The sequence below is a fragment of the Pezoporus wallicus genome, unplaced genomic scaffold (genome assembly GCF_028554395.1).
Source record: "Pezoporus wallicus isolate ANWC-B61680 ecotype Strahan unplaced genomic scaffold, APGP_CSIRO_Pwel_v1 contig_8806, whole genome shotgun sequence".
Lineage (NCBI taxonomy): Eukaryota > Metazoa > Chordata > Aves > Psittaciformes > Psittacidae > Pezoporus > Pezoporus wallicus.
The window spans coordinates 143,310-169,698 of record NW_026641419.1 but is presented as its reverse complement, the minus strand read 5'-3'; the positions used below and the strand labels follow the sequence as shown (position 1 = coordinate 169,698).

At 40.7% G+C, this 26,389-nt stretch overlaps 2 protein-coding genes across 6 annotated transcripts in view; one reads left to right on the top strand and one right to left on the bottom strand.

Moving 5' to 3' along the window:
• Positions 1-347: 347 nt before the first annotated feature.
• MCM9 (minichromosome maintenance 9 homologous recombination repair factor) overlaps positions 348-26,389 on the bottom strand; it is a 45,951-nt gene continuing 19,909 nt past the window's right edge. Inside the window, exons 7-12 of one of the 3 annotated variants that reach the window (XM_057423597.1) lie at positions 13,788-13,962; positions 11,602-11,804; positions 10,400-10,603; positions 9,148-9,230; positions 4,146-4,291; positions 348-2,502 (exon numbers count right to left, since the gene is read on the bottom strand). In XM_057423597.1, the coding sequence (XP_057279580.1) occupies positions 939-2,502; positions 4,146-4,291; positions 9,148-9,230; positions 10,400-10,603; positions 11,602-11,804; positions 13,788-13,962 (2,375 nt within the window). In that variant the 3' untranslated portion in view covers positions 348-938. Of the gene's footprint in view, positions 2,503-4,145; positions 4,292-9,147; positions 9,231-10,399; positions 10,604-11,601; positions 11,805-13,787; positions 13,963-21,310; positions 21,693-21,741; positions 21,936-26,389 lie in introns of those variants that run through there. The other 2 variants (XM_057423599.1, XM_057423598.1) reach the window with 2 other exon arrangements.
• Positions 16,229-26,329, top strand: ASF1A (anti-silencing function 1A histone chaperone). 3 transcript variants are annotated; one of them, XM_057423602.1, is made up of 4 exons: positions 16,229-16,701; positions 20,277-20,392; positions 24,690-24,866; positions 25,912-26,329. In XM_057423602.1, the coding sequence occupies exons 1-4, from the start codon at positions 16,593-16,595 to the stop codon at positions 26,122-26,124; spliced, it is 615 nt and encodes a 204-aa protein (XP_057279585.1). In that variant the 5' UTR covers positions 16,229-16,592; the 3' UTR covers positions 26,125-26,329. The 3 variants fall into 3 exon arrangements, with proteins under 3 accessions (XP_057279585.1, XP_057279584.1, XP_057279583.1); XM_057423601.1 differs by lacking the exon at positions 16,229-16,701 and adding an exon at positions 16,863-17,175; XM_057423600.1 differs by lacking the exon at positions 16,229-16,701 and adding an exon at positions 17,328-17,721.

Below are 26,389 nucleotides of genomic sequence, written 5' to 3'. Positions count from 1 at the left end.
TACATATCTGATACAGCAGAACTCTAATTGCAATTAAAATAGTCAAGTAAACACAATCTGAGTCAGAGCCAAGCTATACTAGGGTAGCTCTTCACCATGCTGCTAGATTTGAAGTGTAGCTTATATGTGTGAAAGTTAAGTTACTAAGGACTCCCATTCAAACACCTGAGTTTTGTGTCTCTGCAGTGGAGAACCGTATGTTTATTACACAGTTGGGTTCTGATAAAATGACCCAGAATACAGACACAGATCTGAACCAGTGCATTTAAAATAAAAAAATCCCCAAACAAACAAAAGAAAAACCCTACCAAAACCAACCAAACGAAAAAACTCCAGAAACAAAAAGCTCTTGATCCATGTCTTCAACATCAGCAGTGTGACAACTGTAACCAGCACAGTAACCAGAGATACAGCAAAATTGTCACGAGGACAGTAATACAGAAATACTTACCATAGCATGATGATAAATCATGATATTGCTAACCACACTGAGACAAACAACATATATACAAAAGCAAAATATAATGACATAGCTTTAGCATCATCATTTTTCTGAAGTGGCACAGTCATTCGGAAGGACAACATGAATCACGCAGAGTTCTAACTGCTACAGGAACTAAAGGATAACAGTCAATTAAGCCTGCTTTTCTGCAAGATTCACTATATTCCAGGTAAATGAACATACAAGTCTTCAGGTTACATCAGGTCAATCAAAGGATTCAACTGATATATGGAGTCTTGGGAACTGAAAGACACATCAGTCCTGCAGTATACACAGTCTGATGTAAAGTATACAGCATTTAAAGAAAGTATGTTCATTGTTATCAACAGAGGTCCAGGATGATTGGTTTTAAAAACTTTGTAAATTATGGATACAATTGACAGAAGGATGGAGATTCAGGAGAACTGCACACTAAGTAATTTGGAGGATATATATGTTATGTGCTTGGATCTTTCCTAACCTCTTCATCCCAATCAAAATCTAAGGTAGCATCATCTAGTTCTGCTATTGAGAAGAGAGATTTCTGTGTGATCACACTGGCTTTACTAGCATTTTCCAATGCAAAACTCTTCCTTCTGCTAGGATTACTCATGTGCACCTTCAAGTGGCTATGGCTTTCCTTGTTAGTGTCAACCTTAACGGTAGATGAGGTCGTCAACTGGGACTCAGGATGTGGTGCAAAGGAGAATGTTGACAGTTTGGCTAATGTGCTGAAGCCCACCTTCCCCGTGCTTGGGCCACTCAGCTTCTCCTCTCCCTCCTTTTTCTTTTCAGTGGGTGGAGATGACACAGCATCAAACCTGACATGAGAGTGTACTGTTGCATTTCCTCTGATCTCTTTCCCTAAGGCCTGATTCTGTTGCTCTTCTCTCTCTTTATTATCAATTGATCGTTTTTCCACACGAGCTTTTCCTAAGCGACTCAATCTCATATTGCATTTCTCAGGGGGGCAGCATTCCTCTAGCAGCTGCTCTCCCTGGAGCTGCTCTCCAGGCTTAAAAATAGTTTCACTCTGAAAAAGAGAAAAGTCTTCATTTTTCTTCTCTGAAGAATGATTAAGTTTTGTCCTTGCTCTGAAAGTAAATTTAGCTAGTTTAGCGGCTGGAGGACTTTCACTGTCAAGGATTTCTGGCTCATGGGAACCTGCTACATTTGTTTCCTTCACTATTTGACCTTTACTTCGCTTTCTCATGGAAACTGTTGCTGGTTTTGCTGCTACACATACACTGTTCTTTTCCTCCAGTAGCACAGAATCGGCGTCGCTTGAAAGATCTGACAGGCCAGACGCACGTAATACTGAAGGAAGGGCCTTTGCCTCAGGGTCCTCTGTACTTGTAAAGAATCCATGTGATTTCTCAGTGTGCAGTCTCTGACAGCGTTTTGAAACCCGTTGTGTAATAACTGAATCCTGCACACTAGCACTTGGAGATGCTGGGTTTTCAATATTTGCTTCTGAAGAACAGTTGTGTTCTTCAGTCCTTGTCCTGCTTAACTTGGAAACTTTGTCTTGCTCCAAAGGAGCATATAGATTCACAGTTGCTAGTGACTCTTTCATTCCATTTTCCTTTTTTGGTACTGAAGCACTTCTTTCTTCAGAAGAGGATGTTTTACACAGGGCTTTTGAAGTCCAGTTATTTGGAGATATCTTGGGCACTGGAGACTTTTTCTGAAAAGTTTCTTCAGCATCAGTGTTGCGCTCTTCCAAACTGTCAAACCAAGCCAAGCTGCCTTCACCACCTCTCTTACTATGTTTGATCAAGTGGTTTGCATTCTTATTATTACCATATGCTGGGCTGCACAAGGGTTCTAAATGTATACTCCCTTCACAGTTGTCTTCGGGCAAAGAAGGCTTTGCCTTGGAGTTATTCTCTTGTTGATTTGAAGGTTCTGACTGAGGCAGTTGCTTTGACTGCCCAAACGTATCCTTGTTCAAGCATCCTGTAATAGTATTGAAACCTGTCTGTTCAGGCTGCAGCTGGCATGGATTTTCCTTTTGTAATCTATGGATTGAAAACAAAAAATAAGCAACAGTTAGTTTTCTTTTTTTTCTTTCGTTATTGCATTAGTGATGTTTGGTATATATGACTGGTGAAGAGCTACAAATAATGTAGGCCATGAAAGTGCATTAGTAAGTTTCACATATAGCTCCAAAAGCTGGTGTTGCAGTCTGTGATCTTTCAGCACCTTCTACAGTAAGCAGCAGAATTTAGTGTCCCCAGTAAACAATAGGCAGGTGGACAGAGAAAACAACCACATAAACTTCATTTCCTTGGGAGACAGAGAAAGAAACTAACAGCTTTGCACTACTTACAGCCATTGCTAGAGTCCCTTAGGGATTACACATTCTATAAGCACATCTTCTACAACAAGAACCTCATTGGATTTTATCCTGAGCAAAGCAAAGCCTTATATGAGTTATCAGAATGGAAAACCTAGGTATTACTTGGAATTGTGGTTGCTGGTGGTTTTCTCTCGTTATCACTATGGACTCAACATATCAAAACCTCCACGTGATAAGAGGAAAAACACCACAGATTACCTACAAAACTTAATTATCACTGTCTGTGGCTATTAATGTCCTCAGGGCCCTCCAAAACAACAGAGGTGCTAGAATAAGGGTTCTCCAATCTCAGTATAGCTGATATTCTATCTATTATATGTACCTAAACATATGATTTCCAAGGGAGATAGCATTTTACTTCTTGCTAAACAGTGATTCTACTCATGAGGGAAGAACAGTCACTTTCCATTCCAAAAGTGACTGCATTAGTGTAGGTGAAATGATTCCTATGCACTGTAAACAGTTCCTCTGCTATATGACCCCCAATACCATCCTACCTATGATCTCTTATGAACACCTCTGTTTTTACTAAAATCAGCTTTTGTCTGTCTGTTAGAGATATCCCACTTTGATCTGCTTTTACTGCCTCTGTGGTTATTTAAAATATTATTATGAGTTACAAAATAAGTCTGAAAAATATTTAAAGGAAAAGTGTACTTTCCCAGGTGTTTGCATTAGCTTTGATAATATTCATCTTTTCCTTTAACAATGAGAAGTATGAGTTCATGTAGAGCCTAATCTCATTTCATGACATTTTCATAGACTTTCTAAAGATTATTGCTGTGACCTGAAAACTAAGGAGCAGACAGGGAGAACTTCCAGTGTATAGAAAGGAAAGATCAAAAGAAGCGAACTTTGAATCAGGCTTATATTTTCCACTAACAGAAAGGGAAGCAGCCTGACCTGCTCAACACAGAAGGCAGCTTAAAAAATATGAAGCAGATCTGTTGTATTTTATCAAGCAGGTAACAAAAGGTTATATAAAATTATTTGCTCAGCTACAGAATCTGGCATTTTTGACCCTAAGAAGCTCCGCTGAAATTTATCCGAGCACAGAATTGAGATATGAGTTGGGAACTGACTGAAACATCCTTAAATTCTTTATAAATTCCATAACCCAGAAGGAGAAATGATCCTGCAATGATCTGAGTGCTACTTTAAAACACTCTCCCTGCTTATGCATGTCCCCTAAAGAATAAGTCCCTTCCCAATGTCAGATTCTACTTTTAGACCCTCTCCAGATACTATTGTCAAACAATCATTCTTTGCTATTGAATTATTTTGTTGCTTTGCACATTATACCTGTCAAGTCTTTGTAGCTCTTTGTGCAGAAGACCTTGCAACTCCAATCGCTCCAATATGAGTTCACATTGTATACGGTACTGAGCCATTGGATCTTCAGGGAATGAGGTGTGTAAGGCATTGATGCCTCCGAGAAGTGCACAACCCTATGTCACCAAAAAGATATATATTAAAAAAAATAATAAAAAGAAGCTATCTTTATAAATCAGTGCCAAATTTTAACAGCAGAGGCCACTTCACAAAAAATTCTTCCCCGGATTTTTTAAAGCTTAAATGATCAAGTATTTACTGAATAACTTTATTCACACTGTTAGGGCTGCCCACATAGGCAAAGCTAGTCATACACATAAAGCAATTAATTATATTATCAAATCTACAGTTTACAAGCACTGGTTTATTTTTATTCATACAAAAAATGGAAAATCCACCTAAGTCTTGAGAACATCAGAACTAAAAATGGAAATTAGTATTGAATTAGTTTTCCAAATACCTTGTCAAAATTCTGCCACATGAGCAACTTTTATAACTGAAGAAGTTCTGACTGTTGAAAGCCTTCATTAGCTTTGTCTAATTATTTAAATTGAAAGACCTGGGTATTAAGACTTGTCAGCACAGGTTAAATTGACCAGCAAAAATATTTCTGAATAGCTCTTTAAGGGTAACTACCTGTTCAGGAATAACTCTAGAAAGCAAGTGATTTTAATCTGGGACAAATTTGCTCTGTCTTGTGAAAATTAAGTATTTTGAACAGAGCATCTGCACAAAATGATTAATTCCACAATAAATAATCTAGAATAGTATTGCAGATAATCGCTCTTTGGGAAAAAAAAAAACAACAAACCACAGCACAAACCCTCTATTTTGCCACAGACTGGCTAGCCTTTACCATGCCTGTCTAATCCATAAGGCTCAACACAACTAATGAACAGGACGCGTATCAAGCGCCATGAGAGCAATAGTGAAAGTCAGTGGAGTCTCTAGAACCAGAAATTGCTATAATAGAAATCAGAGAATAGAATCATAGAACAGTTAGGGTTGGAAAGGACCTTAAGATCATCTAGTTCCAACCCCCCTGCCATGGGCAGGGACACCTCACACTAAACCATGTCACCCAAGACTCTGTGCAGCCTGGCCTTGAACACCGCCAGGGATGGAGCATTCACAACTTCCTTGGGCAACCCATTCCAGTGCCTCACCACCCTCACAGTAAATAATTCCTTTTCATTTTATGAAATTTTATTTTCATTTATGGCAATTTCTGGTTCTTCCATTTTGAAATTTTAAAATTTTGAATTAAAAAAAAAAAATCAACCCAACATTGAATAAACATTATTCTGGTGGCTAATGAAAGCCCTCTAGAACTACACAGTGCTAAAATTAAGGCTGTCCATGTAACCATTAATGCATTGTACTGAAGTTTTTGTTGTTTTTTTAACTCGTATCACTTCAGGAACATGAGAGATCTGTTCAACATAGAAACATTAGTCTGTAGCCATGGAAAAGGTTGCTGTAGAACCTCTTGTCATATTTGTTTTTAGGACCAGAAGATTCATAGTTAGTGATGCAGGGACTGCAGAAAGTCTAGTCTCTTGGTTAGGACACCTGAAAACAGCCAAAGAGAACTAGATACTCTCTCTGACACCAACTTCTAGTTCTTGTGATTCAGAATGAGCCAGTTAAGCAAAGGTTTTGAAAGGCAATAAAGCTGTAACTGGAATCCTGATGCGGTGTGTGCAAAGAAGAAAACTGCAGTCAACAGGAAATGTGCTCAAATACTCCAAGAGCTACTATTACTCTGAAACTGGGGCCCTAACCATCTCTGTCATGGTTTAAGCTTAAACCATGACAGTCTCTCATGGGGTATGCTCCAGCAGACAATTTGTTCAGGACAAGTAATAATTCAGCTCCAAATTTAGAACAGGAGTAGCACCATTCCACCACTTCTTGAGGACTGCATGAAGATAAGTGAATTGATACTTCTGAAATACTCAAGTGCACTGGAGATGAATTCCATAGAAAAAACAATGAAGAAATTGAGAATTCCACCTTTACGACAGCAGATAATAAACAAAACATTGAACAAAACACTAACATAGGATTTGCATTTGGCTCGAGTACTGTCAACCTGTGACCTAAGGATCCAATGGAAAAAAAAAAAAAAAAAGGAATACATTATTATATACCTTGAGATATGCACCTAAGGGGTACAACTACATCTTGCCATCACTGACTTTTCATTGCTTTACTTGGCCACCACAATGAGTTTCTTTCATATATTCTTTTGTGTGTGTGTGAAATTCTAAGTGGGATGGGCCTAAGGTGTCTGTAAAGTTTCATTTCTATGCTGTTGCTTATGTCTCTGAGATATCTGTCCCTCTGAGATACGATTTTGAATAGAGGAAGGCAGCCATACGACAAATCCACATGCTGTGGAACTGAGGGCAGAAGATCTATAACAGAGACACAGAATAAAGTATTACAGTGACAGTTACCAGAAAGTAAGAGTGTAAAAGTGCCTAAGGATGGGAAAACAAAATCATAGAATAGTTTGGCTTGGAAGGGACCTTCAAATGCCATCTAATCCAACCCTCCTGCAATGAGCAGGGACATCTTCAACTAGAGCAGCTTTCCCAGAACCACATCCAGTCTGGCCTTAAATGTCTCCAAGGATAGCACATCCACCACCTCCCTGGGCAACTTGTTCCAGTAAAATGTAAAATGGGAGTAAAAGGAGAGGGACTGGAAAGGGAATAAAACAAGGATCAAAACATGACCAAGAGAAGGAGAGAGAGGAGACAATGTCTACAAAAAGGAAATGAGGGAAATGAAAAGATCAAGCCAGGGGAAAATAGAATATACTCACAAAGCCAAGTTAGGAAAGACAAAAATAAGAGTGAATTGGAGGATGAAACAAAACCCCGCAATAACCTAGGCTGGTGATGAAAATGTGATAGTATTTCCTCCCAAGGTGGCTCAAAAGAAATACTTGACCTAAGAACTGTGAACTTTTATTTTCTATTGGCATATTGGAATATGACATCTTGTAGACGTTGAAAAGACATGTTGAAGGTAGGGTTTGCTGAGCAGCCAGTCCTTCAAGAATGGCATTGATACTTCCCCATTTACAACTTCATTCTACAGACTGACAATTAGACCGGACTTTTGCATCTTACTTCTATTGTTTTAGTGTTAAATTACTTCCTTGAAAAAGAAACTGCTTTGGTGATTTGTTCATACTTTCCAGGAGGAAAGTAGAATTTGGCCTCAAATAGATCTCAAATTCCTAGCAAAAATGAACACAATTGTCTACTTGCTCATGAATAGCAAAGAGTGGAGCAAATATGACAAGCATAACAACTACTCCCAGGTAGTCTTCTGCAGTCATAATTCAGGCAGATTTCTTACTGACTCTTATTAGATTGATGCTTGTTATGCAAACTGCAGCCCTTCAGGGCAGGGCTGCATAAATATGAAAAAGTGACCCACAGTTAAACCAATTCTTTTACATTTATTCACTCTGATGAGGTAGAGAGATACACAGATGACAATACATATTCATAACTATTATATACATACATTCCACTTTTTGAACAGTTATGAAACAGATTTCTTACATCCAAACCCATATTGCTTTGAAACCACCATCCCATCAAATTCCCACGTAGCTAATTACAGTTTTAATTACAGTTAATGAACACTTAAGTGATATCTTCTGCTATTTCAACTGGGTATATTAGCACTGCTTCTTTAACTTGGATGCAGTGCTGTCATTGAGAAGCTTAGCTCTTCACAACAGTGCAAGATGAATTGCAGCAGACAGTGAAATAATCTTTTGCTACTTAATAAGGTCAGGCTCTGCAGAATTTTTGAGACAAATTCCATTTGCAATACTGTGCAGTGCATTACTTGTGGCACGAGCTGCAATTAGTCTCTCAACTCTCATTGAAAGAACAAGGGAGATCACAAGTGCCTACCTGCCATGTGACTTTGTCATATCTACTCCTGCAAAGGTCTTTCAGGTCCACTGAGCTAACAGGTGCTATATAAAACTGTTTTAATTTGATTATATTCATATCAACCTATACAGAAACATAGGAAATACCATTTTGGATCAGACCAGTCATCTGCGCAGTGGAGTACACCATCTCTGACAGAGCCAAAACCAAATACTTCAGACATACTAGAAAACCTCATCCAAAACTTTGGATAATCTGCTCCAGGTAATTTTTTTTTTTTTTTTCAGTTCCAAAGCATGAAGATTTATTTCCCTTAAAAGTATCCTATCTGAAGTAATAGTGTCTGTATTATTTTCTGCGTTTCCATTAACAATAGCATCCACTCGATTTTAATTTATTAATGTGTTGTTTTTTCTTTACATTCAACACCCTAATAATGTTAAACTAAAATCTAACCTTCCACATTTTTTCAATGCCTTTTTACATAGAAACACTACACAAATCCATGCGATAATTGGAATGCACAACTTTCAGTGCAACCAAAGTTTTGGAATTTTAAGGTTTCTCAGGGTAAAATAGTCTTCTAAAATTTCTTAGTTTTAGTATCACCAGTGGCATATTTTAAAATGATCTTGGCAACTGTTTGAAACATGCTCCAAAAAATGATTTGGTTCTCTCACACCTAGTTAATGAGTGACAAGATAAAATCATGGAAGAAAAGCCCATAAAAGGCTATTAAACACAGTGACATAGACACAATTTCTGCCTCTAAAGGTCTTTAAAATGTAAATTAATGAAAGTCAATAGGATGCCAAAACTTCGTTTAGACTGCAGTCTATTAAAAGAAAGGTACCAGGCCTTTATCATCAATCCAGATTTTTTAGTTTAAGAATTTTAGTAATCAAGATGGACTGAAAATGACTTGTCAAGGTCTCTGATGACCTACTTTCCATGAGAGAAAAAGAGGACTGTCATATATCTACATGATAAACTGAATCGTATAAATGTGGTACTGCAGCAATGGCAATGTCTGCAAGAAACCTTACCTGCATAGAAGATTCCATCACTGATACCACAGTTACAGCATCTTCCACAGTCACAGTATCCCTAAACATCAGCCGGGCATGAGCTATCGAAAATAAATGAAACAGAGAGTGTGATATAAAACACCTCTATCTACATAGGTACATATCATCATGATAAAGTAAAAAATTCAGTCTAATTTTCATCACAGGTCAGAAAAAGTCTGATTTCCTCTAATTGGTCTGAATCACAAATTTCATATTATATTATTACATATTTTGTATTAAAATGTTTTTCCCTACAATAATTTTATTTCTTCTTCCTTCCTTAAGTCACCAAACAAAACAGATTTTTGTAAATGGACATAATGCAAAGAATTTACTCTACGAGGCTCTCCTCCTAAGTGGCTGTAGAAACACACACAGTTCTTTATCAGTAAGAGAAAGGCAGGTTAGTTAATACTATCTATATAATACTTCGAAAGAACTAAATGCTACTAAAAGCCCCAATCATGTGAACACATAAGAATAGAAGAAACACCGAACGTGAAAATAGCATGTGAATCCCTAAAAGTCAGGAATGCCGCTTAAATAATTTCTCCCCCCAAATGGAGAACAAAATGTAAATATCTGATGCAGGAAGCATCACATTGCTGACTGGCATACAAAAGTATAAAGACCATTTATGATTGCTATACAAAAATACAGTACATTCTTTTCAATTCATCCTGAAAATAGTTTACATGCCATTTCATAAGACAAAGTCATGTTAAGACACAGACTTACTGCTTCCTTTGTTTTTGTTCATATAACTGAAATATGATTTGAATTCAAGAGTTGGAAATGCTTAAGTCACTGCAAAATACCGACTTGATTATTGACTCTTTAGAAAACAAAAAGATGTTATTTTTGATGTTTTATCAATTTGAGGATAGAAGCAAATACTTAGCTCAAATGAAGTAAACTAAATCCTGAGACTGCTTTTCATCAATACAAATAACTTCTGAGATTTTTCTCTCAAGTACGATTTTTTCCAGTGGTTTTAGTTTTTACTATGGGTGTGAGAACAGCAAAATTAAAACTGATTTTGATAATCTAAATGCAATACCCTTCCCCAAGTCTCTTTACGTTAGAAAGATAAAACAATACAAGACTCACCTATCTCTACCTCCATGGAAAAGCTGCTACTCTGCTTACTGGATGTAATTATACTCCACATCTATTCATTTTATGAAGGTTAATTGTTTGCCTAAAAATAAAACTGCCACCACTTTACCTTCTGCAAGACGGATCAAACTCTCTAGTAAGCGAATGGTAGTTCGGGCAGCATTTCTGCAGTCACTCTGACGCTGCATTTGATAGTAGCGTACAAGGATCAGGTTGCTCTCACCAGACAATTTTGGCTGTATATTTTTGATAAGGCAGAAATAGGTTTTCATCTTTTCCATGCTCCAGAGCTTTTCGGATTTGCTTGGGCAACCTGTGTTACAACTGTCTAGTCATTAATTCTGTAACAATAGACATTAAGCTTTTTCCTAAGAATTCATGTTAAATGGACAGGTGACTATAAAAGACGCATTACCGTATTTCTGGGGCATACTGAGTTGTCTGTACACTTGCCTTCAAGGACTTGGTCAAATTCCAGTGTGGAATTTTACACAGCATCCAATTCCTCTCCTATCAAAATCTACAGTAAAGCCTCCAGTAATTTCAACAGAACTGCTGTCAGACTTACTGCCCACCAGATGGTACAATCAATACCAAGTGCTCCAGCATTCCTTAAAATGTTAAAATGCTACACTGAATGCATGTATCTCCTCTGGGTGTTCTACTTTGTAGGAGCCAAAAGCTACCTGCCATATTCTGAACATTTTTGTAGGGAAACATTTGGGAAGCAAAGGAAGCTAGCTGAAGAAGTTTCCTCTAATCACTTCTTGCCAAACACAGATCAAGGCCATGTTGCTGAAGTGGACGGAGAAGGAGCTGGTTAAAATTGTATCACACTGCCTTCCTTAATTCCAAAGCACAGAGCTCCATATAGGGAACACTACTGTTCATTCTTTGAGCCATGAAGCACATGCAGCTCAGATTTGTTCTGTCTGAATTAAGTTTCCTATTAACAGTTTGTACAATTGCATGGTGTGTAGGATCTGCATATGAAGCAATGTAAAAGTGCAAGATGGAAACTATCTACTTACTGAGCAGTCCAGGCCAAAATCTCTTGTAAATGATCATAAAGTGTTCTCAGTTCACTGCTGTTAATTAATTAGTGGTATCTATCTTATTCCTACTTGAAAAACAACCATACCACAGGCAACTAGCATAGCAAAAATGTTAGGCACTGATTAGTATGAAAGACTCAAGAACAACCAACTAAACTGAAAAATGGGGAAAGTTATAAAAAAAAAAAAAAAAGCATACCCCCCCCAAATCACTCCACTCCCCCAACTACTTATAATTTAAAAAGACTACTTTTACCTTTATTCTGCAAAATGAAGGATGAAACGATGCGGTCCCATTCCTCGTTCTTTGTATCTAACAATACTAAGACCAGGTCAAATCTGCTCAACAGGGGACTGCCAAGAGCTATGTTGACAGAGACAGACTCATTAGAGTCATAATGGCCTTTTGGGTTTGTTGCTGCCAGGATAGTTGTCCTTGTATTAAGCTTGCAGACCAAGCTAGAGGAAAGTATGGTGAACGTTATGGCTGAATTAAATTGGGTAGGAGAATGATTCTAAAGTGTTAAAAAGGATCACATTTTTATGTTATAAAGAGCACATCTTACCTTAAAGATCATAAGAGCTAAACAATATACACAATTATTGTATTAATATATAACATATACAGCATTCCTCAGAGAATAGAAACTATACAGAAAGACAATTATCAGGATGCCAAAAGTACCTAGGCAATATTGCCATGAGTAATCTTTATACACAGCTATCATAGAATCATAGAATAGCTAGGGTTGGAAAAGACCTTAACATCATCTAGTTCCGCGCCCCCTGCCATGGGCAGGGACACCTCACACTAAAACATGTCACCCATGGCTCTGTCCAACCTGGCCTTGAACACCGCCAGGGATGGAGCATTCACAACTTCTCTGGTCCTTAAATAGTAAAATCTAACATAACTTTTCAGAAATAAGTATTACTTTATTTATACAGTATAGAAACGCATTTTAGTGCTGGAAAGCAACATTTTACCTTGACGTATATTTTAAGAAAGCAAAATAAAGTGTAATATAAACTGTGATTCCTGTATATAAACATGTTATGAATATGAACCAAACCAGATGATGGCAGCCATATCAACTGTTCCTCCAGGGAAACAGCCATTTTCCTCCTAACCATGCTATCCTGGAATGTGTTTCTAGATGTAGGGAGAGGTTATTTTTATTCTAGTAGTCCAAATGTAATCTTTTTGGTTAAGGCAGCAGCAGAGGTATTCTAACTTTGGTTTGCCACTGAGCTATTTCTAGTCAGCTCCTGAGTAACTGCTCCCTCACATCCTGTATTCTTCTATAACTGAGAGGAAGGACTACAGATCTTCTATTAAACAGTGGGGAAAAAAATACAACCTTGTCTTATCTCCTATGCATCAAAATAAGACCTAAATCAACAAAGCGCTTAACCTGTCTGTGCAAAGTTACTACTAAAAAAATCCTCAACACATGTAGTCCTTAAAAGTGAGCAACTGAGGCTACATGTGCAAGTTAGCAAACTGTGCTTTGAGGTCTATAAAACCAAGCCAACTGCAACAAAGAACACAGCTAAAATACATCCTCATCTTATTAAGTAGATAGGACCGTGCTGATTCCAAGTATTTATCCCCAGCTGCATTACTGGGCTAATAATCACTAAGGTGAGTGAGACATGACTTGTCTGCTGTCTGTCAAAGAGGGTAAAGAGAGCTCCACTGGACATGCTCAGAATAGAGGAAGGACATGATCAGTTACAGAAACCAAGAAGATGTGATTGGAGTAAGAACTGAGTTAAAGGTGACAAGGTGGAATATGGAAAGGATGATGCTGTTTGAGCAGCAATTCCAGAAATACTAGCCAGGAAACGACATGGAACTGGACAAGAGCTGTGTATGATTGACAGAGTAAGATATGAAATCAAAGTGGCAGGGAAGGAAACAGCAGACTTGAACACACACTACTTTGAAAAAGAAAGCAAAGAACTTAAAGTAAGCAGGAGTTTATGTCATGCGCAACACAGAAAATTCACCAGCCTGGAAATCTCTTGGTCTTCTTTTGTTACCATGCAATATTCTGGATTTTAGAGAAATTAAGTCCTACTTCCCAAGTTGCAATAAAAAATCCACAGAGTTCCTCATTTCACATATGATTATTATGAGCACTTTCAGTAAAGGACAACAAAAAGAACACCAAGCCTTCTTAGGAACGTGCCCTGGCCTACAGTGGTAGGTTGAAAACCGAACAGTGAAATGGGTATGTATTCATTCTGATCACTTGCAGTCTCTGGTCTAGTGTTCTTTGAAATGTTGACTCATCTAGTTTAATAATACTGCTAAGAACAAAACTATTAAGTACAGCAAAGAAAACAGATATATTTAATCAGCATGACAAACCTCCCTCCAACTTGTAAATACAAGAGAAACATCTTACATTTTTATCACGTTAACATCCGACTTACCCTGCCTTTGCAACACTGATGGTTTGTTGCTCCATTGCTTCATGGATACTGGTTCTGTCATGTTCTTTGATACTACTGAACTCATCAATGCAACAAAGGCCTCCATCTGCAAGTACCAGTGCTCCAGCTTCCAAGTTCCACTCCCCAAAGTCCTTCACAGCAGTCACTGTCAGACCTGAAGAATCAATTACTTCAGTCAGTCTTTTCCTTAACATGCAGGAATGCTCTTGATTGAAAGAAAGGGACCCAGGACCCAGTCCACTGGCTTGTGCCATGGACAGATGTCAAAACAGCAGGTTAACTCCACCACACACCTCTGCCATGTAACTCACTTTACACCTATTGGTAAGAAATCCCACTGGTGTTTGGCAGGTTAGCCTGGACCTGTGGAGCAGACTCTGTTAAGCTTCCCATGCTCGATAGTGACTTGTTTTAGGACTTTGCTAATTGAGCAAAAGAGATTACAAAACAGATTAGGGTAAGAAGACTAAACCTACCAGATACAACTGAAAATTAGGGCAAATGACATTTAGCAACTCCTCCCCACCAACTACTAAAACAGACCAAAATTTTGGAGTTGCAAAACAAAGTTGGGGGGGGGGGCGGGAATAAAATATTTTGAGTGTCTTTTAACACCTGGCCCCAGGAAGTGCAAGACAAATTCTCACTTTTAATCCCAGTAAATCTACACATGATACACAACTCTGGGAGCATGGCAGCTCAAAAACTTTGCACAACTATGAGAATGGCCACTCATTATTAAGGATGTGCAGATCCTTTCAAACTTATTTCCTATTTCCCAGCTTCTTCTCTATCTTTAGCCCTTCTTTTCTACTCCAGTGTTCAGATGAAAATATCCTAGTAGTTGACAAGCTGCAACCAGCCAAAAATCTCCTTGAATGCTACAGTAAACCCTGCCCAAGAATACTCCCCCCACCAGCCAGCTTTGTTCGTTTCGGGGAGGACAGTCTGCAGAAGCCTTCTCATCACTGTGCAGCCCACCAGAGTAGCCACTTGTTCATAAATGGCCAGCAAAAAGTTATTTGAAATAGATGCTTCCTGATAACACAACACGTACTTTAGATTGTCGTGAGGAATCTACTCCACTGCATCCAATCTTTCTTGGCTTCCTGGCCTCTGCACTGAACAGCTTGGGCAGTCAGTCATATGACATAATAATAAAAATGAAAAATAACCTCTAGCCTTGTGCCAGATGTGGAGAATGCTGTTAAAAAGCATAGCAAGCAAGAGATCAGGCAAGTGTCTGACAATGACATTTCTCTGTAAATAACCAAAAGCGTCATCACCTGTCCAAACCTTGCATGGGATTTGCTGAAGGCCAAAGGCCCCTGTGCCTCAGCCCTGCGCTCTCACTTGCTGCAGAGCTGGCAGCATTCTGCTCCCACCAGCAGGGCTCTGCCTTCCCACGCAGGTGGAAAGATGACTCCTACATGCCTTTCTGCAGTGCATATTCCACTGCGGTCAAGGGTTCCCTGCAGCCAGTACTGGTGCCTAGCTGTGTGTTTATTTCCACACAGAATCTTCTCTTGTGGTGACGGTACACAACCCACACCCCATGAGTACCGAGCACCTTCTGCTCTTTCGCTACAGAAACATGAGGAATGAAAACCGGTGCTACACAGTGCTGCCACTCCTCCCTATCCCTTATGCATGGCAGCCACAAGATGGCCTCTTCCAAGGGCCTCCTGCTGCCACACAAGATGGCTTCTTCTATGGCCCTCATGCTGCTGCACAGGGTGGTCTTCCCACTGGGCCTCCTGCTGCACAGGGATATGTGTTCTTTCGTAGTTTATTAAGCTATTTAAGCCTTTCTTTGCAAATACAGGAATGCAATGGCTTCTTGACAGCACAGCTGTGTAAAAGACACGCTTTGGTCCCTACACAGCCCCTCTGTGGGTGGCCTCTGGAGCAGCAGCAAGGTGCATTCATAGCAGAACTGTGGCCCATGCAGGGAGCCAGGGCACCCCACTAGCAGACCCTTCTTTATTTGGGGTGTACCCCAGCGAGCAAAGTGCTGTTACACTGCCTCTGGGCACACTGCCTTCAGACAAGTGCTGGGTGCCATGGTGCTGACCAGGACAGTGCAGCCCCCCTGAGGGGTTGGGCTCTTGTGAGATGAACATCCCCGGAGAGCCCAGAGCCCCTTCAACACTCTGACCCAGCGTGAAACCTGGGCCACCTCTGGGAACAGAAAACGGGAAAAGGGAAAAAAAAAGAGGGGGGGGGGGGGGGAATAAAAGTCTTAAAGAAACACCACCCTTCGCGACAACCCCACAGAACACGGCGCAGCTCCCAAAACCGCGGAGAGTCTAGGGCCGCGGCGTCAGTCCCGCCCGCCCCGGCTCCGCCTGGCTGGGCTCGGCCGCCCTGGCACAGCCCCGCCCGCCCGGCGAGGCCGTTGTGAGGCCGTTTCCGCCTCGCGCCGGGCGGGGGCGCCGCCGCGAGGAGGCGCGGTCGGAGCGGGAGCGGCGAGGCCCATCTTGCTGCCGCTCGTCGGCCGCGCTCGGGGAGGAGGGCCCTAGGCCGGCGTGCGGCCAATCCGGGCGGGCGCTGGCGGCGAGCAGGGCAGAATGGGCTGTAGTTTAGTGAAATAGGAAAGCTGCAAACAGTGTGGAGTGCTCCCGGTGTAAATAAAAGGGGGAAAAGAAAAGTTTCTGCAAGTCGCAGCTTTGCAGCCTCGCTCGGGCAGCGGCGCGGGGGGTTGTGCGTCGCAAAAGCCCAACACACTGGACTTTATTGTGCTGCGTTAGCACGCTCTTCCTATTGTTTGTGTTTTTTCAAAATATGGCAAAGGTTCAGGTGAACAATGTAGTGGTGTTGGATAATCCGTCTCCTTTCTACAATCCTTTCCAATTCGAAATCACATTTGAGTGCATAGAGGACCTGTCTGAAGGTGAGTACGTTTTTCCCGATACGGATTTTGTAACCCCGGGCTCTGCGTTTCAGGGGTTTTAAGGCTTAAACTTTGCTCAGGCCTGCTTCTACAATTTACCAGTTTCTCCTTCGCCGCATCGCCGTGCCGAGGCGAAGGGATGGATGGGCTGGCCCGAGCCGCCGCCGGAAAACCGCTCTCGCCGAGCCCGGCGGGGAAAGTTGGCGGCGTTCGCCCGCCCTAGCCGCCGACTCTGGGCCGTCTCTCCTCTCCCCGCCGCGCCATCGGCGAGCCGAGCCTCAAGTTGCGAGGAACTTGTTTGAGTGGTGGTAGCCATGTTGCCAGCTTTGTGTGTGCGTGGGGGGGGGGAGCGCGACAGGGAGAGGGTTAACCGGGCTCGGCCGCCGCGCGTCCCCGCACCCGCGGGGAGAGGGGCTGCTCCGCGGCCGGCGCCCCTACGCTACTCAAAGCGCGGAAGACGCTCCGCCGACAGCGGTTCATTTGCCTCACTCTCCATTTTAATACTTAATTATTTTAATTTTTTTTTTACGGCTGTGGGGAGGTATGGGCGGCCGGGCTCGCCCCCGGGTGCCGGCAGCTGCCTGCCGAGGCGGGGTGCGGCGCGGTAGGTGCGGGGGACCGGTGGCACAGCGCGGTACTGTATGGCACGGCACGTTGGCTGCGGGAGCCCTGCCGGTGGGGGAGGGGGCCGGCCGCCAGCCACTATTTTTGGAAGTCACTCGAAAGTTACTGGCAGCCGCCGGAGGAAGGGGGTGGCCCCGGCGGCGCCGCCCCGCGGCGACCCCCCTCCGGTGTCCGGGGTGCCGGCCCTGCTCCCTGTTGAGGGGCGCGCCACGCCGCCGGCGGGCTTCCTCCCGCCTTCCCCTCAGCCGGGCGGGCCGCGAACCGCCTTCGTCTCGGCGGCGCTCGGCAGCGCCGCCTCCGGGCCGCCGGTAGGCCGCGCCGCGGCTCTCCGCGAGAGTCGCCCCGAGAGGCCGCGCGTCGCCCCTCGGGCGGGAATTTTGAACGCCCCGGCTCGGGGTGAGGAAGGTGGCGGCGGCGGCCCGGGAGGGCAAGTGGGGAGCTCCTGGTAGCCGAGGCCGCACTGCTGGGGCTGCTTGCGAGCGGAAGAGGGAAGCTGCCTGGTCCCCGGCGGAGACCAGCGCCGCCTGCTCGCCGGGCAGCCCCAGCGGCCTGAGGGGCGAGGGGAGGCAAACAGAAAACCGGAGTTGGCGAGTGATAACACCTGGCAGGCTGTCTGGCGTTGTGGTTAAACTTGCTTCACCCTGCCTGTCTCTGTAGCAGTTTATAGTTGTGGGTGCCGGCGGCCTGTGACAGCGCGCTCGGTGGAACGTCTTGGCTTGCTCTATTCCATCGCCCTTGGGAGGGACGGTAGCGCTGGCGGGAACTTCATAGGAAGTCCCGTCTGAGCCTGGGATTTCCTCTAGGCTTCTGCCGCTAGTCTCATGCGCCTTTACAACCGGCCGAGACGTTAGTCGGAGCTATCTGTACCAGGATGTGCTTCGTGCCCATCTCCAGGTAGCTGACTGGATCTCTAGTCAGTCTGGCTTCATCTGAGATACCGTATCAGACCCCTCGATGGCAACCGCTGTGGGAGGCGACAGAGCCTGTCACATAGGCTCCGCACAAGGCGTTATGCCTTTCTTTCTAGTTGTGCACAGCTGTATGTGCCGTGCCTCTCACTCTCTGGATTTATGTTGGGGTTAATCTGGGACAGTCGGGATGACAAGAATTCTAGATGGTCTAATGCAAAATTTTCAGTTTCTTGCCCCCACCTAAAAGCAGATTAGACTACAGGATAAATTCAGGATGAGCACTGCTATCTTTCACATTTAAAAATAAGGTTAAACATTGCCTGTGTATACTCCATGAAAAATTTGCTGTCATTGCCTTAGCCTTCATTTGTTTACTGTGCTGTTTTCTTTTCAGCCAGTCCTGTACACCACTGACCCCAAATTACTGAACTCCAGCCATATTGTTTTTTTTTTTTTAAAAGTTGTTGTTCAGTATCAAGGTACTTAACCAACGTTAAATGTATGATTTAAAACTTATTTTTAGAAAGTCCATTTTTATTACTAAATACTACTGGTTTATAATGAACTTTACACTGTTCTAGATTAATGGCACAGGATGGTGTGATAATCTTAAACAGTTTAGCCTAAAAATCTTCGCTTCTTGTAAGTACTAACTTACTCGAAGATGCTGACAAAAGAGGTCCTTAATTGTCCTGGGGAAGTGGCCTGCAGTACTTGCAGTAGCTAGTACTACTAGTACTTGCAGTAGCTAGTACTGCATGCTTAAAAGGTAAATAAAACCTCCAATACAGTACCAGACCAATTTCACTGTGCTGTATAAAGGAGTAAGATTTCTTCCCAAGCCCTGTTAATTACATTCCTTAAGCCCCCAAACCTGCATTGATGATAAACATGATAAGCAAGAAGAATTCAAGTTAAAGTGCATTTTTTTTTTCTATGCTTAAGTTCCATTTCTGTGTCAAGAAACCATAATGCAGACTTTTGGATTTTGCAGAGCATAGTAATAAAGTAGATGTAATAAGGTCCAGGTTTGTGCTTTTGCATAGACAATCGGGGCATTGTTCATAAGGGGGGAAAAAATATACTATGTAAGTTATTTAAGACACAGTTTTTAAACAGTAATTAAAAAAAAGTCAGTTATAGTTTTCTGTAATGGTGATCTTCCCTTCCTCTGGTTTAAAAAAAACCCAAAACACAAAAATCTGTATTTAAGATTAGATTTCTTTGTGTACTTATACATGTGATTTTTAATCAAAAAGTGAAAGGGAAAAGCTGGCCCAGCTTTTGTAGTTTCAGCATTTGTAGTTTCAGCTTTCAAACACCTGTGGTGGAGAGGGTGAGTTACAAAAAACCCTCTGAATTATAAGAAATGTTTGATTTTGATGCATTATTTTAAGAAGCAAAATGCTACTTCTTTTTTTTCTTTCCTGTAGATCTATTTCAGGATGTGAATAAAATCCAAGCACCAATATGTTTGAGAATATGATCTAATCATGCTATCACAATTTTACATACTTCTCAGGTTATGCAGGTTACATGTGAAGGAATGGAGGCATACACTAGTGTATGCCTGGTGCTTGCACAGTGAGTTTTCTTATTCTGTTTACTACCTTAAGCTGTGAGGTGTATACATGGAAGGTGAGAATTTCTTTTGGGGAGGTGAGTTGGTATTCAAGGTGTGCAGTGTGTTACAGGCGTATAGAGGCATCATTGCTGTATTGCAGCCATTCTGTCAGACTTTGAGAAGATGCTGAACACAGCTTCCAACAAGTAAATGGGCCCTGTCCTCTTGAAAATTAACCTATGAAAATGGAGGGATTCCTGCAGTACTGCCTGCCTGCTGAGAGATGGTGGGATGGTCCATGAGGAATGGGGCAGGCACTGATAAATTTCCCCAGTGAAGACAGGTCCTTGTTATTTTAGGCCTATTGTCAAAGAACTGATTTTAGGTTATGCAACACTGTAGACAGGAAAGAATGGAGTACCCTTGACTGTCATGATAAATAATGGTAGCTTTTGGTTTTGTTTGTTTTGTTCTAGATTTGGAATGGAAAATAATTTATGTGGGTTCAGCTGAAAGTGAAGAGTATGACCAGGTGTTAGACTCTGTTTTAGTAGGACCTGTTCCTGCAGGCAGACACATGTTTGTATTTCAGGTAAGTTTAGTTTAACTCTTTCCTAAAACGGTTGTGTTAATTTGTTTAAAGATGACTATCAAACTAAGAGGCACTTGAAAAATAAGGGTAAGCTAGAAGAGTATTTCAGTCAGCTCTTCAGGTATGATACACTTTCCTTTAAGATCTGTTCATGAGCTGCTATTTCTTGCTCCTGGTATTTCCATGGTAATACTTTCACTTGTGGCATCAATAATTAGAGACAGTGGTATAAGTAGTGTTCCTGTAGCTACTGGTAACTTTGGCCAGTCTGGTTTATAAATGTATTCTAGATCAGTCTGTAATCAAGAGTACTTGTTAACCTGTTTTACACCAGCACCATCAGGCTTAACTCTACTGCAGCTGGTGGCAGTTTTGAGACAATGAGGAGCACTATGTTAAGGTAGACAACACCTTTAGAAGATCAGGCCAACAAACTAATTTTAAAACTCAACTAGAACAGTAAAGAGTTCATTCCTGTTTGGTGGAGTAAATGTTCAACCATTATATTTGGCTAAGCATGCTAAATTACATAAAAATACAGCAATTTGTAAGATAAAACAGAATGCCAACAGTAGGTAGCAGGCATTTGGGATACAAGTGTGTAGATCAAGACTGTCCAACAAACTGGAGCATATGACAGTCCTGTGAAATACTGCTGTTAAAGCTAAAAATTACTAAGAAGAAATAATGAAGGGAAGGAGGAAGGAGAACAGGAAAAGAGCAGTAGTAAGGTGGCTTACTGGCCTATTCTGGTTTCCATTTTAAGTCCGGGGGGGGGGGGGAAGAACTGAAATAGACCTGCCTAAATTCTAAAGAAGTGGGTCTTTTGTTGTTTGTTTGGGGTTTTTTGTTGTTTTTTTTTAACCAAAATTATGATTTGGCTCACTTTTTTTCTGTATTTATCAAATACCAGTATTGTAAACTGAGAGCAAAATCTATCAGCAGAAAAATAAGATTGAAACTTAAGTATGATTTATTGTATAAGAACCACTCGACTAACTAAATGCTATAAATTCACTTGACTAATGGTAAATGCATGAAGGAAGTATGAGCATTAAAAATTGCTAATGAATACACTTCCGTATTTCTCAGTTACTGTAACAGTTTTAAAACAGTATCAGTGTTTTTTGAGCCATCTTGATTAATCCTGTAAATTCAAGGAAATGGTTTGTTGTTTTTCCTTAGAGGCCAGGCTAAAGGAACAGGATTAGGCTGGAGGTTACATTTATTAACCACATGCGCGCAAATTGGTCTTGAAACACTTCTGTTTGGGCTTGGCACTGGGCCAAATTTTTCTACACTGCAAGTGAAGGAGATGTGTAACAAATGCATCATTTATTAACAGTTCTTCCATTATCAAGCTGTTAAATCTTGTGGCATTAATTGGTTGGAAATAGGTGATCCTCTGTTGCCCTCAGAAGGGCTATCTTGTAGCACTATATCCAGAAAAATCAGCTGGTGTTAACATTTCTAATTTAAAAGATGCACTGTTCTCAAAGTTACGAGGACTCGATGGTGATGGGAAGGAGCAGGAGGCAGGTGCCTAAAAAGGCATGTAGGATAGATTTATCAATTGTATCCCTGTTATAGATGACACTACAGCTAAATTGAGAGTCGACATGAGGACTTTTTGCTTAGATTGGAGTAAGTCCTATAAGAGTCAGTACTCCTGTGTTATATTAATAAAGTATCCCTTTTATTTCTTATGGAAGTACTGTTGGTCGAAGTATCCTAGACTTCAAGAGCAGTGGATTTTAGGTGAGGGTAGGACTCTGCTAATATATACACAGGAGACCACCAAAACAGGGATGCAATAAGTCTTTGCTGATGACTGAAGCTGTTTTATTCACCAAACTGAAGCAGCCTGGGAGATGGAGAGAGCTAGCAAGGGAAGGCAGAATGGGGCAAAGCACAGAACTGCAGGAGGCATATAATATAAAGAGATTGTGCTCACTAGGGATAGCACAAGAAAAGGACCCTTGCAGAGGTGTATAAAATTTCCAGCTAATATGTACACGGTATATTTTTCTAAATAGGAAAATTGCTGAAATGGCAAGTAAAATGGAGTTTCACACAGATAAAATCCCAGGGATAATAAAACTGTCTCTTGAAAAGAAGCTGTGTATCAGGTTGGGAAGTCAGCCTTACATACAGAAAAGATGGAAAATCATTGTGCTTTCAGACTTAAAACAATCATATTTTTAAATATTAAAAAAAAAGGTTCAATTAAAGGCCCAGAGCTTGGCCTTTCTGTTTCTAAATACCAAGATATATCAGTAGTGAAACCTTATTTTTTCTCTTTGTGCACTTGAGGATTTTCACAGAAACTTCTCTTTGAGAATATAAGCATATAAGTAACTTACTATCTTTAAGTGGGGATATGATGTTAGCTACCTACACTGCAGTAATAGGTATGTGAATAATTGTATTGTGGAAAAGCAAGAGAATTCAAGACGAATATATTGAGTGATTTCATAAAATTCCTAAGTAATTTCTAGAATAAGAATGACATTAAGACAGGGTTTTTATGCAAAAGTTAATCTACTGTCTTTTTGCCTACCAAGAAGTTTGCAGCTGCTGACTTACCACTTTATCATATCAATGTCATATTATTTTTCTCCCACCTGTGTATGATCATTTGTTCCCTATTCAATTAATAAGTTTGATGTCAAAGGCAGGAAGTTCAAAATTTGAGAAAATGGTTTCAAACAGTGTTCAGTGTCTTTTCCACTCAGCAAAACAATACTTGGTAGTTAAGCAGAATTAAAACAGAGTATTTCCTTGGGTTCACTACTGTATCATAGAATTGATGCCAGTAGGAACCTGGAAGAACTACAGTCACTGTTAGGGAGCGAGTTGAGTTCCAGGGGGGTTAAATGGAACAGTATCCTCTTGCAATGTATTAGTCTGTAACTGCCCACTGTGGAATTTAAGGTAATCAAATGGTCCCAGGCACTGTTAGAACAAGACTACTTAACTAGAATAGTGATTTAATGTGGATTGGCAGTTCTTGTGATTTCTTCAAGCTTCTATATTTGCCTTGTTCCTTGGTCATCTTTTCTATTCCCTTATGTGAGAGGTAAAGCTACTTGGTCACTTTCTTTCCCTTTGGGGTGGAGGAAGTTGTGTTCTACCTGATTCCCTGGTTGCTTCTCCCACTAGTCTAAGAGGTCTGAGTCATCTAATTCTGCAAAGTGCCTACAGCTTCTTATCAAAAGCTAGACTGGTTTGGAGGCTTAGAATTGAGGTAGTAACGAGCAGAAGGCAATGCTGCATGACCACTAGCTTCCCAGTTTCACAGTGCTGGAGCATATAAAGACTACAGAAAACTATGGATGAGAGGGGCAGCAGGAATCAATCGTATTTGTCCTCTCTCCTTAGCTAAGATTTGTTACACTCAAACCACTCTAACATACATTGTTAATACCAACTTGTACTTGCAACACAGGTGTTCATTGTTGGTTTCATAGATTCATGTAAAATTGTAAACATGAAGCTCTTTCATTTGTGCTTAGATTGCTGCTACTTTAAATCCTGTAGGAGAATGAGGCATCACATTTTATCAAAAATGTGTAGTTGGAAGGATTTTAAGGGACTGTGAGCCATGTTTACAAGGCAATTTTTATTATTAGTAACTGCCAAGCCATGGGTTAAGTAACTGAGGAAGATTATAAAAGTTGTCTATTGATTAGTATTTCATCTTGGCTGGAAATGTCAGATGTCTCTGTGATGATGCATTTAACTGCATACATTTTAACAAATGTAGGCAAGTGGAAGGAGGTGAGAGAGAGTAGTTTATTCCTTTCCTAGAACTCTCTGAGAAAGCTCAAGCCTCATCATAGCCTGCTCCTGCTTTTCTTACTGAAGTATAAGTTACATTCTATATTTTGAAGGCTTTAGTCTTTTTAAAAACACATGCAGCAGACATATTCAACCAAAAAAAAAAATAATCCTACTTTACTAAATTACAAGACAGGCTGGAGAACAGTGAGTTAGTACACTTGCTCAAACAACAGTTCAACTGATGATGTATTTAAAAGCAGATTTGTATCAAAACTGTAATCATGTATGAGAAATGTCAGCACACTTACTGTATTCCAAGTAATTCTGTCTCTAGGGTATGGTGTCCTAAATTCAGGGTTAATGTTGTGAGAGCAGGTATATTGTCTGGTTAACTTGAAGAATAATTTTGAATACAGTCCTTACTCAACTGTTAAGACAAATACTTAAGATTCACCTGCTAGATAGGTATGTGGTATCAATTTTATTTTAATCCATCTTCCCCTTTCACATCCAGGCGGATGCACCTAACCCAGGGCTTATTCCAGATGCAGATGCAGTAGGTGTAACAGTTGTGCTAATTACATGCACCTATCGAGGTCAAGAATTTATTAGAGTCGGCTACTATGTAAACAATGAATATACTGAAACAGAACTGAGAGAGAACCCACCAGTAAAGCCTGACTTTTCTAAGGTAAGACATGTTTTGTTCTAGTAATACAAAGGTATGCTTACAGAAAGAGGCTTTTAAGAAATGAAGCCAAATCCCAAGTGATCCCATAAAGTGCATGAAATGAGGCATCAAATAATGGAAAAGACTGGGGGAACAAGCTACAGGTGACATGCAGAACATCTTGAAACCTACAACAGCTTCCACTGTCTTGAAGCCTTGGCTGGACTTGTTAGTTTGCCTAAGTGATTGGGAAGTATTTACTGAGAGTGTGCTTCCTTGGAGAACAAAATCGGCATTACTACCAAAGCAAACTTTTCCTGTGATCAATCTTAACCTTCATAATGGTGATAAGGTACCATCCTCCAGTTAGCTATGTATTATCTTGAAAATGGTGAAAGATTAAGAGAAAGTGTTTTCCTTTTTGCTGCATACATAAATACAACATGTTTTCAAAGGAGGAGGAAGGCCAGTCATGATAATAAAATGTGACTAATGTCTAAGCATGTCCACTGCCACAGTATAAATATCTTCTAAATCTAGGTAATGTTTCTACTTTTAAAACTTTAGTAGACAAATTAAAATTCAGTTAGTTAATATAAAGCATGGTATGATAATCTCATATAAGGAGGGGTTGTTGATCCTAAATGAAGACTGCCTGCTGGTGGAATTGGTACAATTATTGCAAGCACCATAAAGTCAATGTGAAATTTTGTGAAGTACTGTGGTTGTAAAATCTTTGTGGGGGTAATTTGCTTTACTAAAAGCTGGCTAAAATAATAAACAGTTGCACTTTACTTGCAGAGCTGTCATACAGCCTTGAACTCACTGAACAGTTAAAATACCTTCTCAAGAAAGCAGTTATTTTTCTGAGTAGGATGTTAGAGTAAATGAACAAGTGGTGTGTTTCTGACCCAATGATAGCTGTAGATTCAGGTTTACGTGAATTACCTTTTCTTTTTACGCATACAAGGCTATGGAGAGAGTAAAAGGCAAAAAATCTATATACATGTGAACTTCACTTTAAGATGTACACATTACATAATCCATATATTTTCTTCTCTCCCAGCTTCAAAGGAATATTTTGGCATCTAATCCCAGAGTCACAAGATTCCACATTAATTGGGAAGACAACTCTGAAAAACTGGAAGATGCAGAGAGCAGTAACCCAAATCTACAGTCACTGCTTTCTACAGATGCATTACCTTCAGCATCAAAGGGGTGGTCAACATCAGAAAATTCATTAAATGTTATGTTAGAATCTCATATGGACTGCATGTGACTAACCACCATCATTTTGGTACTGTACATGTGTTAAACTGTAAAAACAACCAGAACTATTTCCCTCAAATTCCATAAGTACATAGTTGACATGCAATGTGAAGAACTTGTTTTAAAACATCCTGTAGAAAGTTTATATTAAAAAAAAAGAAAACAAACAATATTTGAACAAATTGTGGAATATAAATACAACTATTTTTAAGTAATTGCCTTTTTTCTCTAATGTGTTATTCTATGTGGTCTAAACCAAACTTGATTAAAGTATA

Bases quoted from the DNA above. Each gene is read 5' to 3' on its own strand.
- ASF1A (XM_057423600.1), top strand. From the start codon at position 17,343: ATGGCACGGCACGTTGGCTGCGGGAGCCCTGCCGGTGGGGGAGGGGGC. The intron at 17,722-20,276 runs GTGAGGAAGGTG...GTTTTGTTCTAG, and splicing joins TTTGAACGCCCCGGCTCGGG to ATTTGGAATGGAAAATAATT. The intron at 20,393-24,689 runs GTAAGTTTAGTT...TTTCACATCCAG, and splicing joins GACACATGTTTGTATTTCAG to GCGGATGCACCTAACCCAGG.